Raw genomic sequence first — 16,656 nt, forward strand, 5'->3', positions numbered from 1 at the left:
GACCGATTGTCACTTGCAGTACCAATTCAAGACATTCTCTCGTACTATGAGACAAAATTGGTCACACAAGTTGAGGCAATTGATTCAGGTCTGATCCTGACACTGGCCATACCGATGGCATCAAAGAGCACAGTTATGAATGTGCTGCATGCCATTCCCATCCCCATGCCAGACGGGGATACAGGCAAAGCATTAGTTTGGCGTTTAGAAGCCAAATACATGGCCGTCTCGGACGACGGAGAAGAACTCGCGTTTATCGATGACAAAGAGCTCGAAAATTGTATTGGGTCCCAAAAATATGCAATATGCACAAAAGCCATACCTACAGAGCAGACTTATCAGTCTTGCATGGCTACACTTTTATACCACGACGACGAGCTACTGGCATTGCAACGCTGTCAATTGGATGTAATCGAATTGCCATTGACTGAAAAGGCTCGCAATCTCGGCTTCGGTCGTTGGTTAATTACGTCGGCAAGCGACGACTACACACTCATCGAGAGCGCAGGGAATGGCAGCAATCCCTTAGCAAGGATTGAGCATCCTGGATGCAGAGTTTGCATCATTACACTGGGATGTGGAAAACAACTGCGTGGACCAAACATTCATTTACGATCAGATCTTACAGCTTGCGATTCGGTACCGGCAATACGACTTGACTTCCAATTACCTGACCCAATAAGTACCATCTTTAACCTCCTACCGCCACTTGAAGAATTACCAAGTTTCTCATCAAGATCAGAAGCACAAATTCAAATTCTACATCAGATACAGCCACAATTCCAACAAATTGATTCAAGAAGAACCAGCAAACAAACGATCGAAAAAATTGCACAACCAATATTGGAGAAGATTCAAGCACTGAAACCAAAGCTTGAGAACAGACTGAAAGAATACATTCCATGGCAAATGTCATTATTATTTGGATTCCTTTCATTCCTAATAAGTGTTTTTCTACATCTCACATACTCACATTTTTTACATAAATGGGCAAAACTACACCGCCGGTTTCCTTTCCGAATAACACACGAAGGGAGAAAGATCAAAACGAAGCCAGTGCAAGTAGTTGCAATCAATGACTAAGAATATCTACAAGAGCATCCTGAACATCCACTACATAAATGTTCACTTGTTCTGCCTTTGGAAATTAAAAACGAATTTGACACCCAGCAGGACAACGATAGCACACGAGTACGTACACCGTACACCTTTTTGAGGGACTACATCAAACGACTGAAAAGATCGGAAGAGCCCACACTAACGATTGAACATATTAACAGACCTCCACCTGTCACTTCTCAACCAATTTATACTCATATACCCGACCATACGCAACCAAAATTGCCCACCCATTACGGAGCATACCCGCTTCGAACCATGAACACCGGAAGTGTCTAAGAGGAAAAACTTTCATTTAAAAGGAAAAAAAAAGAAAAAAAAATTTTTTTTACAAAAACCTGAGAAGCAAAAACGCCTAAGTCCAAAAAATTTCCCTTGGGAAGACTAATTTTGAAAAAAATTACAAGTGTCGAAAAAAAATTTCAACTTTAAAGTGCGATATCTCGAAAACTAGAAGAGCTACGACCCTCAAACTTTCAGCCCAAAATCCGGACTCAAAAAAAAAGAATAACGGTTCCTCGAGCTCCTCGTGGAGCCCGGATAAAAATTTTCCTAAGATAAATTTTCCACAGATATCCAACAATTCGAATATTGAAAATAAGGAATCTGAAATTCACAAATTTTAGAAAACACAAAGAAAATGTTACCTTACCAATCTCAAGAACCTCCAGAGCGCTGCTTCGCTATCAGCTCAAGCATTGAAGAAGTTGCGCCTAACTAGCTCAGTTCAACTTAGTGCAAAAATCAAATTGAAGGAATAACAGGCAATACCCCACCAATCAGAATTCAGTGGAAAAATAGAACAGAAAAAAGAAGAAAAAGAACGGACAAATGAACACACATTTATTTTCCCGCGTTATACCACTCCGAAACAGCCCGCTACAATTTCAAATATTCTTTCGCAATCGTACCAAACAAAATTTATGCACACTTAGAACAAACTATGAGCGATCCAATTTTCGAATATTTTATAGAAATAGAGCAACCGATTTTCACCCATTACAATTTTTTGCCAGCTTACATAGATAGCTACATAATAGCCTTTTTTATAAACCAAGAACCTTCAGTCCAGCTGCAAGTAAGGCAGGACACTATCATTAACAATACTGTCCACCTTTCAACTTTCCCCATAAACATTCTTTACGACTCCGCCGCGTGGCACGAAATTCAAACCTGTATCCAAACAGCATCCCAATATTCCCACTTAAATTTCATAACTCAACACCCCGCAACAGCACAAGCAGTAGAGCCGACACCCAACGAAGACGAAATGACCGAAACAAACATCCCTGATAACCCTGAATCCCCCGACATCGAAATCATTTCAGACTATTCTTCCTCCACTTCTCCGATCCCGCCTGAAGTTTACAATACCCCGTCACCAACAGTCTCTAACTAAACAATTGAAGACTTGCCAATGTCCCGATCGTCAACGCCCGAATTTTTATCTATCGACCACTTCGAGGAGACAATTCCATATTTTGAGAAAACATCCACCCGCTACCCTCTCTTCATTTATTTTTGGATTGAATTCGACCTGAAGCTGTGCTTCTTTACCAATTACACCATATTACCAGACAAAACAATTTTGTTTTATGCATCCACAGTAACAGAAACTTCCCAGGAAAAAGTAATATTTGAAAAAAACCACTCTGCATACAACATTATTTTAAATTTCATAGAAAACTCCACAGACGAATTCCTAGACGGAGAATTTGAACTGATCAACACGAACAATTAACAACCATGTCCAACTTTCCACATGCTGCGAGACAAGGCCACAACGCGGCCTTCATCAACTGGTTTCAACCTAGCGACCCAGACAGACACTATCTCCCGACAATCCTCCCATTTTCCCTACAAATAAAACTCTGGATTCGAAATAACGAAGTTGTCGGAGTATTCGACGATTACATTGTCCGCAACAACGGCAGAATATCGCTATTTGTAGAACTGTATGATACAGACCACTCGTGCCATACAGTAACGTTCAGTCCCGAGTTTACAAGATATCATCATGTCCTAAACTCACTTGAAAACCCAACAACAAATCCCCTTGACGGCATATATGACCTACACAACGATGCCGATTTATTCGAAGAATAATCATTGGAACAACCTCCATCACCCTCACAATTTTTATAATGTAACTCAAAATCAAATATCGCATATACATATATATATATATATATATATATATATATATATATATATATATATATATACCAGAAAACTTAAAACTTTAAGTTAATACTAACACTAGCCCTATAACCTCTTTCATTTGTGCAAGTTTGTATTAAATACTGTTTCACGAATGCTTTAAATTTATTTTTATTATCACGGAAACAACAAAAACACTTCGGGCAACTAATTGATCAAACTACGTAAATGGAGACCGTGAGAAAAAAAAATTGGAAAAAAAAGGAAAAAAAAAACTATACCTGTTCCAATTTTACATCAAACTAGTATTACCTAACTATATTAGTATCTAAACAGCACTACAGTGACTTCGAAGCAAAAGTCCTACTACATCGGGCAACCACTTATACATTAGAAAAGTGAGCAAAAATGCGATATAGAAATAATCACAACTCACCCTAAAGGAGAGTTGAATCCTTTGGCGGGAGGAAAGAATAGACGAATTTGCTCTCGTCGTCCACGAGGTCGTCACTTTTGGTTGTTTTTCGCTTACCCCCCCATTTAGGCTTACGCTTATATGATTTAGTCTTAATTATCAAATCATTTCTCACTAATGATTGAACGTGCTCTGTCACATCAGTGGAGCCGCCTACTTTTATATCCCTCTCCAAAGCCCATTCGAGTAAACCTCTTTTCCCTTTATCATTTAAAATTTTCTTAACAGCTCCTTTACGTACTCCAATTCCAAAGGAATTGAAAGTTCTCCGACCCACATCAACATTTTGTAAATCTTGCGCCTCCCAACCAGTTACTAGAGAAACACCCTCGGACATAGTCAAAACAGCGTGGCTACAAAGGGAGGGTTGACAGAGCACGCTTGAACTATTTGATAAATAAAACCAGATATCAGTCCCTAAGTCACTAGCGTTAGGCCCTCGCTTAATCAAATCCATAAAATACTGAGGTGTCCCCATTACATTGTCAAACCCTATCGATGTTTTATAACTACCGCAAATCAGGAACAGTTTCTCTCCCACTACTGTTTTCGAAATGCTATCATCACCGCCTATTTCAATATGGGCGCGGGTCCACCATGGACCAAACTGTACCATAGCATCTCTTCTGGTACAGTGCAAATTTTCGGGCACGCTTCCATTTAAAATTCCCTTAACATTAAATGTCCAGCCCGCTGAATCGTCTAAACCTTGATAGGGATACACCTCAGTATAAATACGCGAGGCCTGTTCATAGTTCGACAAGTTCGACAGAAAATCTCTTACTTCGTACAGGCTATTTATTTCATTAATACTTCTACAGAAATCATTACTTAGGCCCACTATCTCCTCGTTCCTTATTTCAAGTGGCACCTTAGGCCAACCATTTGCCCCAACTAAACCCCCCCGCCCTTCACTTACTAATTTCGATTTCAGATCCTCCCAATTATTAACACCAGTGCCATCTACCCAAGGCACTTCCTTCCACCCAATGCTCATTAGTTTTTCCCGATTACAATACTCCCCCTTAAAACTCTTAATAGATGCCACCAATTCCATTCTCTGTCGTGTTGATCTAAAAGATCAAATCTCTTACAGAAAATAATCATACTGAAACCCATACTCATATTGCTCTTAACCATACCTTTCTGCTGACTGACTTGATAACACATTCGCATACTTTATTCCCAATAATTGTCTCGCCATACCAATTTTAGTCTGAAATATAACAGTCCAAACAGTTGATACAATAACGAGGCTTCAGAATAACGAAAACAAACGTTTCATATAATAAAAGACAAAAAAAACTAGTTCAATGTATGCCCCCTACCCCAACTCTTGAAAGAAATCTCGTGACCGATAGCAAACAGAATACATTAGTTATTCAAATGCAATTCCAATCTTTGATTAATAACCCTCCCTTCCATCAATCTACCTCAATTTCTGTCAAATTATATCCCCTGAGCCCACAAATCCAATCAGGAAAGGACACTATGGCACCACATCCATCAATTCCATTCACCACAAAACTTCCCTCAATTTTATGCAAATCTGACTTCTAATCACCTGCGTCACACTGCAACTAATGGACTCTATTCTACTACTGACGCCAACATTGACAAATGGAAGAAAAAGACTACCTTCAGCAATTCTCAACTGAAAAAATTTGATGAAAACTGAAACAGAGACTCAAACTCATTACTTAATGGGTTTTCCAACCCATGCTAAACGCTTTTCTAGATAGCCGCAGTATCGAGCATGAAGACTCAAATAAAACTTATAAAATATTCACTATCTATTAATAGAATGAACTCAATTCTGATTGGACAAAAATGTAAATAAAAAGTATAAATACGAAATGCATAACACGGATTCATTCATTCTTCAATTGATTCTTGTGAAACTTAGTGCTGTTTTCCATCCTCAGAACTTGTGAAATTTTCTCATCTTAGCAGAATACCGGACGCTTGCGAACCTAAACACTTAAGAAAATATTTTGAAAAGGAAACATAAAAACTGCACACGGAACCTAAATATTAGTAGGAAACTCCTACCAGAATAACCTTGCAGGGAGTTACCATAGAAGTTTTCAATACTTATGTCTATACAATGTGCGCCGAATTGGGGGATCAAGTTTTCTAATTTTGCAGATGATAGTTTTTTTGGAAAAACATGGCGAAATAAAAATTGTGCTCTCGATGTTTTGACATCAAACGCATGAGCACCTCAAACAAAACAATTACGCAATGAATACTGAGAAAAAACCAGTTTGCGTTTCTTTTCAAGAGAAAACGGCGCTGTGTTATTTTGGTGCTGTAAATTGCAATGGAGAACAAATAAAAGCAAAAGAGCACTGCAGACTTCTTGGGAATTGGGATTGTGAGAATGAAATTTATGTTTTCAAATTCAACCGAATAAAGTTCTTTCAAAAGTTGCTATGGCAATCAGATCAATATATTCATTACTACATCAATGACCTCTTGAAGCACAATTAATATTGTTTAGTTCTTTTCTGGTCACACATTTAAATTTGTGTATTTATCAAAATCTTAACTGTTGGTTAATACAACGGATAAATTGACAGCTGAACTGGGGAATCAAAGTATGTCACATGAGAAAAAAATGAAAGTTCAAGAGACATCTTTGTGAAATTTTACATATCCGCAGAATTGCTAATCAGTAAATTAAGTGTATCTAAATTAAGATGTGAATTTTTCTTGAGACGCGTTCAGTACTGATAACTTTTAGCTGGGGAAAAATGTTATGGTAAGAAAAGAAAAATTTTGCAGAACAGAACACCTGATTATTTTAAAAGCAAGCAATTGTTCCGCTCAGCAAACAAGGCGGCTCAGCAATGTGCGATGGCACATAAGGTTCCGACCCCTCCCATCCACAATTTTGGCATAATTGTCTACCAAATGAGGAACAGAAAGAAAACCCAAAAAATATTTTTTGGGAATCCCAAAAAAGCCAGAAAAGCCCAAGTATTTTTCAAAAAAATTGTGTATGAATGATAAGATAGCCTCCAAAACAAATAACTTAGTGGAGTAAAAATTGAAGCATTAAGTTGCTGTGATATGCCAATATTAAGAAAGCGAGTCAAGACGAACAGCAAAATCAAACAACAACAACAAACATTAATTACATCAAAAACTTTTTGACCGTTTTAAAAAACAAAATTTAATAACAAAGTCAACATACCGTCAGATGAACCTAAAAGTAAACACAATAACTTATAAATCACCAGAAAAGATACGGACCAGTCCATAAAATGGTTTGGTAACAATTAGACAAAAAAGAACAAAAACAGTAAAGTTAAAAAAATTCGCTTATTTTAAAACAATTAACTTCAAAGTAATTAAAGCCATTAGAAATCAAGTAAAATATCCCAAAGGTTTAAGATTACCAATGCTTCTATAGAAGGGCATTAGGACCTGTCCTTATTCGTTTCTTTCAGCAGCTAAAAAGAACAAGAAAGAACAACAAACAAAAATTCAATTGAAACTTGCCAGAAAACGCTGTCAAAACCGTCAAGCCATATTTCGGTCCTCAAAATATATTCGTTTGCGCCTTCTTCAAACACCGGTAATGTAGTATTTGGCCATTTGTTAGTGAGACTAGGTAACAAGTAGACAAAAAAGAGAAAAGAGCAAAAATATTAATAGTTTTGATTCTTTTTCGAAACAAAATTATATCCAAAGTCATGAAAAACATTAATTGCAAAACGAAATATTTAAATAGGGTCGTTTATTTATCCAAAGGAATTCTTTGAGACCTGCAATTATCCAGAATAATTCATGCGTCTACAAAAAGAACGTCAAACATGACAAAAATCAAAATAATTTACTTTTTTTGAAAAACCGGTGTCGAAGTCAGTAAGGTCATAACGCATTCTTTAAAAAAACAGTATTTGGGACATCAATCCTTTTTGACGCCTTCTTTTAACACCCATAATGTCATTTTTGACCTGTAATTAACGAGATTAGGTACCAAAAAGAAAAATAAAAAGAACAAACTTGCAAAGTTAAAAAGTTTTTTGTTTTTAGTTTTGGAAAAGGATTGTTTTCAAAGCCGTGAAAGCCATCAGCTATCTACTAATATCAGAATATCGGCTCGTCTATTCTTCCATAAAAAGCCAGTGAAACCCATCACTATACAGGAAATTTCATAACTGAAATGACAAAGTAGAAATGACAGTTAAAGACAAATAAAAAAAATTCAATTAATTTCTTGAAGAAAGAAGTGTCTAGGCCGTTATAACGATAATCTATATCTGTGAGAATTTTAATATGTTCAATTGTGTTTCGTTTTGAACGCTTATAATGTGATATGAGAACTGTCAGTAATGTGATGATGTGACTAGAGAACGTGAAAAACTGGCAAACTTCTGAAAACAAAAAAAATCTGAAATCTAGTAGTATCAAAGCCAGAAAACAACACCTTCAGGCTTAAGAACGCAATCGAGACTAAATTTCAAATCAGTAGAATGACGAAGCATTCTTTCTTTGCTGACACTAAGCTGCAAATTGACCAAATTAAGAAAAAAGAGGAAAATTCTTTATGCCATTAATTATTTAAAAATCAATTATTTTTAAAAGTCGAAACGATCATAAATTTTCAATTAAAAAACTGAATGAATTAGCTTGGAGCTGCTTAGGAAGCCAATTGGAACTATCACTCCTGACCTTTCATTTGATATGTTCTGTTCTTTATTATTAAAAAAAGGTCTTTCAAAAAAAGACCGACTGATTGCAATCCGAATTCTTTTTGGATTGTAACAGTCCAAGATTGGCCCAAAACTAGCCCTGCTAATGCTTATTGTCCGTTAGGAGCTATTGATTTTTCGAATATTGTAGATATAGATAATTTGTTAGTTGAAAACTCAAAAAAAAATTCTGCATTTTTGATAAAAAACGAGTAATGCTGGCAAAAAACGGCGAAGTTTTAATTACAGAGCACTCTCAGCGGAAGTTGATGTAGGAATAGCCCCCCTCTGAGTCTACAAAAATTGTATTAGTGTTGTTTGGGGGTGTAGTGCCGGCAAATTTTATCAAAGTGGACTAAAGTAGCTTATTTCGTGCTGTTTTTGATGAAAAAGGCTGAATTTTGAAATATTGACCAAAAAATTAAATCAGGGTAATCAACAAGGCTTGTTTGTCCTTAAAAATAAAATCAACGACACTATTTTTAAAAATTTCAACAAATTTTAGCAAAATTGACGAAAAATTAGGCAAAAATTTTGGAAAATGTGAATAAAACAACGTGAATTCACTCTACTTTTTTCAGAAGTTTAAACCTCGATAACTCCCTGTAGAAAACAAAAATAAAAAAAATCTTTTTAATTCCATATTCTACGCTGGACGAGCTTTCTAATGATACCAGTCTCAACTCTCTACGATGAATATATCGATCGGCGAAAATTGACTGAACAAAAAAAAACCCATTTGAGTATATAGTTCCTCCCCCCTCAAGAGGGGTCGGAACAATAAGTATTCTAGACTGGTATCAACTTCCTCTCAAAATTCTCAAAATTTACAAATAAGCCAATGATAACTCAGCATCTGCTTCATCAATGTAACCTCGTACTATTCAACAGAACAATAGCTACTTCAAAATTTAACGTAATAGTTAGCAGAATATCTATGTTGATTTAAGATATGGCACAAAAAATTAAAGGTGATTATTATTTTGATCTGTAAACTTTATGCAGTTGGTTATAAGTAATTTTCGATAAAAAAAATTAATTGCAGAACTCGGCAGAAGGCTTTAAGGAGAGGTATTGTTACGTTTGGAGAGATAAAAATAGATTACGATAAAACAATTTCAATAAAGATTTTCAAACTGTTCGACACTTGGAGAAAAATGGGAAGGTGTGACCTTTGTTTGAAAGAAATTAAGCATTCATATTAAAACGTCGATAAATAGGAAGCTGTTAACTTATTCCACTGAAAATTCTTTGTTTGAGCGAAAATAACAATATGAATTGAAAAAACAACAAATGTCTGTCTGGTCAATTTGATTGCGTAAGATGGAGTGAACTGTAGCAGTTCTAAATTAGCCGATGTTGGATTTTATATTAAAAGAGCGACCGTTCTACGAATATTAAGCCTTCTAACATATATACTATTTCATTTCGCGATGTCAATTTTATATACCTCTAGCAAGGGACAACGAGAAAACCGATGACTTGAAAGGAACAAACCGGTCAAAACTTGTCAACAGGAACCCCGAGTTAATCACATGCACTTTGTACAACTTCCAAATTCAAAGCAAAATTAAAGCCCAAAATTTTGAGTAATATATTACCATGAGTTGAGAAAACTATCTTGAAGTTCAAAGAAGAAGAAGAATTTATTTCTCTGATACAAAATAATAATACTAGCAACACAAAGTCTAATATATATTTAGCACAGAGAGGACAGCAGACGGAACCAATTAGTTCACTTGAAGCTGCCCTAATCCAATAACATTGTACTACAGAAAATGAATAATAGTCAACTAAGTCCATTTAAGTATCCCAATCTCACCAAAGCAAGTAAAAAAAACGAAACATTAAAAAAAAGAGTAACTTAAAAAAAATTGAAATTGTTTTGCATTTTAGCTACCTGACTGATATAGAGCATACTGAGAGGCTTTGAAGTGATGCATGATTTGTTTGAGGGAAGGGGTACGTTACATTGATCAAATTTAGGTTCTGACACCCAAGTGTCAAGATTCCAAAACCCAAGATCTATGTAACGTTGACAGACTTCCTCCCCTGCAACGAACAACCCGCACCACTTTTGTGGCCAGGAATTCTTAAAAGTTCGTTAGGAGGAAGTCTGACTGCTCTATTCACTATACTATACTTAAACTATCCAAACACAAAGTCAGTTAAGTCTATATTGCCTAGAATATATAGATCCCTTATACTATGAACAATTTTGGAAAAAAAATGCATTATCTATCTCAAGAGGTGTTTCAAGAACACCGTTTTCAATCAGCAAGTTGAACAATTTGGCTCCTCTATAGGCTAACGAACATCTTTTAAACCTGTTTGACTTGGAAGGCAATTTTAGAAGATTTTTTTGAGCACTGCCCGTTAAACGGGGGTTTTCTTTATATTGAAACAGGTTATTCATATATTCCTCCGAATGAAATTTTCCAGCAGAACGAAGAACACATTTCAGAAGCTCATATATATACAGTTCATAGACCGAAAGAATTTTATTCTGGACAAAAAGATTACCAACATGCTCGTCTTTTTTCATGAAATAGATGGTACGCAAAATTTTCTTTTGAGGAATATGAATAGGCTTTAATGCATTCAGCGATGTACATCCATAAAACTAAAATTCCATACTGAATTATGGGTTTAATGTTTGTATCATAAAACCTCAGCAAGAAAACTCTAGGAACTAAGTGCCTTAGCTTGCACAAAATTCCACACTGAACACTAAGTTTTTTACGAACTGTTTCGATATGGTAATTGTACTTAAGTTGATTGTCCAAAACAATACCTAAGTACTTGCAGTGCGATTGGGAAACTTGACACGATCCAGCTATGTTTAGATAACTAGAATCTGGAGTCACATTTTTGAAATTAACATGCACCTTTTTCTCTAAATTCAGTGTTAATTTGTTATTTAACAGCCAAGTGTTTACACTAGCTAGATCCACTTCCAGCTCGTTTTTGGAGCAGTTAATGCCCGCAATGTTAGTATCGTCAGCCAACAGAAACAAGTCACTGCTATTACATGCCATAGGGAGGTCGTTTATATAAATGATGAACAACAAAGGGCCTAGAATTGAACCTTGAGGAACGCCGTATTTTATATCAGACAGTTTAGATCTTACACCATTTACTTCAACACACTGTTTACGATTGCTTAGAAAACTTTTCATCCAATTTTTACAAGGACCCACTAAGCCATAAAGATCAAACTTTCTGAGTAAGATTTCATGGTCAATTGTATTCTTCAGCTTTCTTTAGATCAATGAAGACAGTTGCCGTTGTTTTTCTATCATTATGTGATCTTACTTTTTCCGTAAATTCAGCTATGGCATCAATAGTACAATGCTTGCGCCTAAAACCAAACTGATTCTTGTGTAAGAGATTGTTGCTTTCAAGATAATTATAGATCCTGGAGTAAGCTATTTTTTCAAAGATTTTGCGCCAACATATTAAAAGAGAGATGGGCCTGTAGTCTTTACAGCAAGCTTTATTTCCTGATTTGAAAAGGGGAAAAACTTTTGCGATGGACAAGGCAGTAGGGAAAATACCCTGATGGAATAACATATTAACTAGTTTTGATAGATAGGGAGCCACTACGTCTTTACAAGCCTTTATTACTTTGGAACATACGTCGTCTAAACCACAAGAAGTTTTATTTGATAGGTTATCAATGACATCAGATATCTCCTTTACATTGGTATCATAGAACCAGATTGAAAAATTAGTGTGTTGACTGAAAGCATTGCTATTTAAGGGAATTTGAACACATGAATTGACGAGTTTTTCTCCAACAGAAGAGAAAAAAGAGTTCATTTCTTGCGCTATATCAAATGGTTTTGTTAATTGTCCGAACTCTGTTTCCAAAATTTGTATTTGATCTGACTTTTCATTTTTGCCCTGATGATCATTTAATATTTTGAAAACTTTCCTCGAGTCACCCAGACATTTTTCAAATTTCTTAAAATAGTAATTACGCTTGCATCTTTTGCTCTCTTTTTCAACTCGGTATCTCAAAAATAGAAATTTCTTTCGCAAACTGGCGTTATTCCGATCTTTGGACCATTAGCCATGTGCTTTATTTCTTTTGTTGATTAAATTTTTTAGATTGTTAGTTAACCATTTAGGCTTCAGATTTGATTTATGACAATAAACTTTCATAGGAGCATAATGATCAAAAACCAGCTGAAAACAATGTTGGAAGGAATTGAAGCATTTATTTAATTCAATTTTTTGCAACTTCAATTAACTAAGAATAGAAATGCTCGTTCTTTAAACTAATGATAATTTTCGCCTATTTATTGTGAATTTAGAATCTGACGGTGTTGTAAGACTTTCAGATTCAAGAGACAAACAACCCACTAACTAGCTATAGCTTAAGCGAGGTGAAAGTAGGGTGAGCGAGGGGTGTACTTTTGGTTTTGAACGATAATAGGGGCTAGCGGGCGGGGTTTTGAGTGAACTGCTGGTGAGGGCCCTTCACACGATCAATTTGTCTCTTAACAGTTTCGGTGAATCACATTGATAAGAGACCAGTGCGCCGTAAGGCTCTAAGAGAACTAAATGCCGTCTTGGGGTTCTGTTTATCTCGTTTCGGAACGAAAAATCGGTAGTTCAAAAAATCGCTTTAAAAATCAACTAGCAACTAAAATGAATACTTTCGATGTGTTGGGGCTCAAAATTTTCCCGCAGATGGAGATGGTCGATTTTGGTTGGTATAACAAATTGTCAGTTTTTTGCGAAGCGTGGTCAAAATAGGATGTTTACGCTTTTGACAAGATGTCATTAATGTAGAGGAATAATAATCTGAGTGAAAGTTATTTCAAAAAGTTTTCGGTTATGTTCATATTCAAATCTAAGTCGATTTTTTTTCTGTAAAATGTTAATAATTTTGATTTTTGTAGAGGCAAATTGGTAAATTGAACTCAAGCAAAACTCGGTAAATACATTTATTTCAGAAGGATCTCATTCGATTTCTGCTTTTTGATTCGTGCACCAAACTATGGTTGCATGATTCAACATACAAATTGCTGAACTCATCTTTTCACGAGTTCTGTCACTTTTTAAAAACTTAATCGCTTAAACTTGATCGTTTTGCTGTGTTTACCTTATGTCTCGCGATGTCGATAATATCGGATATAATAAAGTCCTATATCGATGTTGCTTTTTGAAAAAAATTGATTTTTTTCAGGTACAACCTCTCAGAATCCGAGAAGAAATTTTTCACAGATTACAGTCGGATTTTGAGCGAGTACATGGAAGCAGTAGGAGACCAGGTCAACGAGGGATCTTTCGGGGGTTGTGTCGTTGACCTCCAAAGGGACACCCAGCCACCCAAGCAGCTCTTAGTCAGGGTGCGATGCGTGGAAGATATAGACGGCAGTGATGGTACTTCTTCGAGCAATGCGGCTGCTGGAATTATTGGAAGACAGTGGGAACGGGGTGATGGGTGTGTGAATGTTTTGGGAACAAAAGGGACGGAATTGCTGGTTCCTTTAGCTGAAGCGGAACCTCTCATAAAAATGGCGTTAAATGCCGTCTTGGGGTTCTGTTTATCTCGTTTCGGAACGAAAAATCGGTAGTTCAAAAAATCGCTTTAAAAATCAACTAGCAACTAAAATGAATACTTTCGATGTGTTGGGGCTCAAAATTTTCCCGCAGATGGAGATGGTCGATTTTGGTTGGTATAACAAATTGTCAGTTTTTTGCGAAGCGTGGTCAAAATAGGATGTTTACGCTTTTGACAAGATGTCATTAATGTAGAGGAATAATAATCTGAGTGAAAGTTATTTCAAAAAGTTTTCGGTTATGTTCATATTCAAATCTAAGTCGATTTTTTTTCTGTAAAATGTTAATAATTTTGATTTTTGTAGAGGCAAATTGGTAAATTGAACTCAAGCAAAACTCGGTAAATACATTTATTTCAGAAGGATCTCATTCGATTTCTGCTTTTTGATTCGTGCACCAAACTATGGTTGCATGATTCAACATACAAATTGCTGAACTCATCTTTTCACGAGTTCTGTCACTTTTTAAAAACTTAATCGCTTAAACTTAATCGTTTTGCTGTGTTTACCTTATGTCTCGCGATGTCGATAATATCGGATATAATAAAGTCCTATATCGATGTTGCTTTTTGAAAAAAATTGATTTTTTTCAGGTACAACCTCTCAGAATCCGAGAAGAAATTTTTCACAGATTACAGTCGGATTTTGAGCGAGTACATGGAAGCAGTAGGAGACCAGGTCAACGAGGGATCTTTCGGGGGTTGTGTCGTTGACCTCCAAAGGGACACCCAGCCACCCAAGCAGCTCTTAGTCAGGGTGCGATGCGTGGAAGATATAGACGGCAGTGATGGTACTTCTTCGAGCAATGCGGCTGCTGGAATTATTGGAAGACAGTGGGAACGGGGTGATGGGTGTGTGAATGTTTTGGGAACAAAAGGGACGGAATTGCTGGTTCCTTTAGCTGAAGCGGAACCTCTCATAAAAATGGGAGTGCTGGAAGTTTGTCCCGACTAAATAGTGCACCGTGAACAAATGATGTTGGGTATAAGTGTTTCTGTAATTAACAGCGGAATGATTTTCTGAAAACTGGCTTTGTAATTGCTAAATTGTTTTGAATTTTCTTGAAGTTTGTGGTAGATTAGTTTTAAATTTATTTTTCTTCGGTTTTATGTCTTTTACGAAGTTAGTATGAGCTGAGATATCAGCTTAACAGGCAGCATTTCAAAGTGGATGTGAACAAAATAAGTTTTAAATTTTAATTCAGCATATTTTTGTAATCTGTGACGATAAAGTATATACATTAAATGAAGCAATATGAAATGTTGATCTGCACTCTTACTCAAATTAAGCTGAAAACAAAAGTCATTCTATGATTGTTTATCATTGGTTATCATTTGGCATTCTTGTTCAGAAATATTGGCATTGCATAATTATAAGATTCTAAATATCCTACGAATGGAGAAGCAAAGCTTGCAAGTGCATTCACTTTACGAAAGCTGCAGTTACAGTTAGTGACAGGCCAATTGACCCAATGCGAGATTTCCCTAATATGACAAAATATATTGTAGTATACAAACTTCAGAAAAAATTTCCGAAGAATTTTGCCAGTTCAAATTTTGTTCTTTTTGCAATGGAAAATTGCTAATGCGAATTTTAAAAAATCGGAACTCTCTCGAATTCCTGGATACAAGAAATTATTTTGACATAAAGATAAAAGAATTTTGACATATTGGGTATTTTCGCGGTAGGTAAAATGCCATATAACCCTGCAATCATAAGGACAGCAATAGTGGTTTTATGGTGGCAATATAGTAGAACTGCGGCAATCATTGTCAGTATCCGTGATGAGCCTTCAAGCGTGGAAGTTCCATAGTGGCGCTATTGACAGTGTTGTTTGACCCCCACGTGTTCGAGGAGTATCCGCTTCCTCGATGGTCTGATGATTGTTGATGCTGTCCTCGCAACGTTTCAAAGTACCTGAAAAGAAAGCCTCGGTAGAATTTTTTAATATAATGAGTTTAGTTGATATGGTTCCAATTACTGGTAACACAAATAAACTATACCAAGCTCTTTAAGTTTTTGCCTCTTAAAAAGTACATAGTAGTACACGTTACGTGAGCTATTATTGGCCTTCTCTTGGGTTTTCACAATCCAAAAGAGTTGGATTGTTTTGGGGCGCTGTCATTTTAGATCTGTTCACACTTTTTTTTAACTATTTGTTGTCCATGAGAAGTCACATTCAGAGTTGTGATTTTAATCACTCTAGAGTATTTAAGGGAGCAAAAAACGAGTAGTCTGATGCCATGCAATTTTGTCAAACTGCTTTAAAAGTTGAGTAAAAATGAACGTTTTAACAAATTTTTGGGTTTCGAGAGTTTTTCTCACGTGCGGTTAATTGACTTCTGCTTGAATTATATTTTGCAAGAAAAGCTACTAATGTTTAAACATGTGCTCTAATGGTTTTTAGGTGTAAATGCATGTGCACCCCAATGGGAAGCTTAATAGTTTAATGACTACTGACGTGGATACTGACGAACAACCGATCGCTAAGAACACGCAATTTAATACTAATTTTTACAATTTTTTCAAGCTTTTTAAAAATTTTTGTCATTTTTTGAGTTATTTCTGCTCTGGGTGTCAAGGAACCTCCTCTGGGGTTTTATAATAAGTTACTGTATAGTTTTGA

General features: G+C 36.0%; 2 protein-coding genes across 3 annotated transcripts in view; one reads left to right on the plus strand and one right to left on the minus strand.

Annotated features, from left to right (window-relative positions):
• LOC142352163 (DNA replication complex GINS protein PSF1-like) overlaps nucleotides 1–15,139 on the plus strand; it is a 32,915-nt gene extending 17,776 nt beyond the window's left edge. Inside the window, exons 2-3 of one of the 2 annotated variants that reach the window (XM_075404562.1) lie at nucleotides 13,655–14,041; nucleotides 14,624–15,139. In XM_075404562.1, coding sequence (XP_075260677.1) covers nucleotides 13,655–14,041; nucleotides 14,624–14,984 — 748 coding nt within the window. In that variant the 3' untranslated portion in view covers nucleotides 14,985–15,139. The remainder of the gene's footprint in view (nucleotides 1–13,654; nucleotides 14,042–14,623) is intronic. The other variant, XM_075404563.1, reaches the window with a different exon arrangement.
• A 569-nt stretch (nucleotides 15,140–15,708) lies between these two features.
• LOC142352004 (uncharacterized) overlaps nucleotides 15,709–16,656 on the minus strand; it is a 174,955-nt gene continuing 174,007 nt past the window's right edge. The window contains exon 15 of the mRNA XM_075404320.1: nucleotides 15,709–15,947. Within this exon, the coding sequence (XP_075260435.1) occupies nucleotides 15,803–15,947 (145 nt within the window). The 3' untranslated portion in view covers nucleotides 15,709–15,802. The remainder of the gene's footprint in view (nucleotides 15,948–16,656) is intronic.

The sequence above is a fragment of the Convolutriloba macropyga genome, chromosome 13, assembly GCF_964194025.1.
Source record: "Convolutriloba macropyga chromosome 13, txConMacr16.3, whole genome shotgun sequence".
Lineage (NCBI taxonomy): Eukaryota > Metazoa > Xenacoelomorpha > Acoela > Convolutidae > Convolutriloba > Convolutriloba macropyga.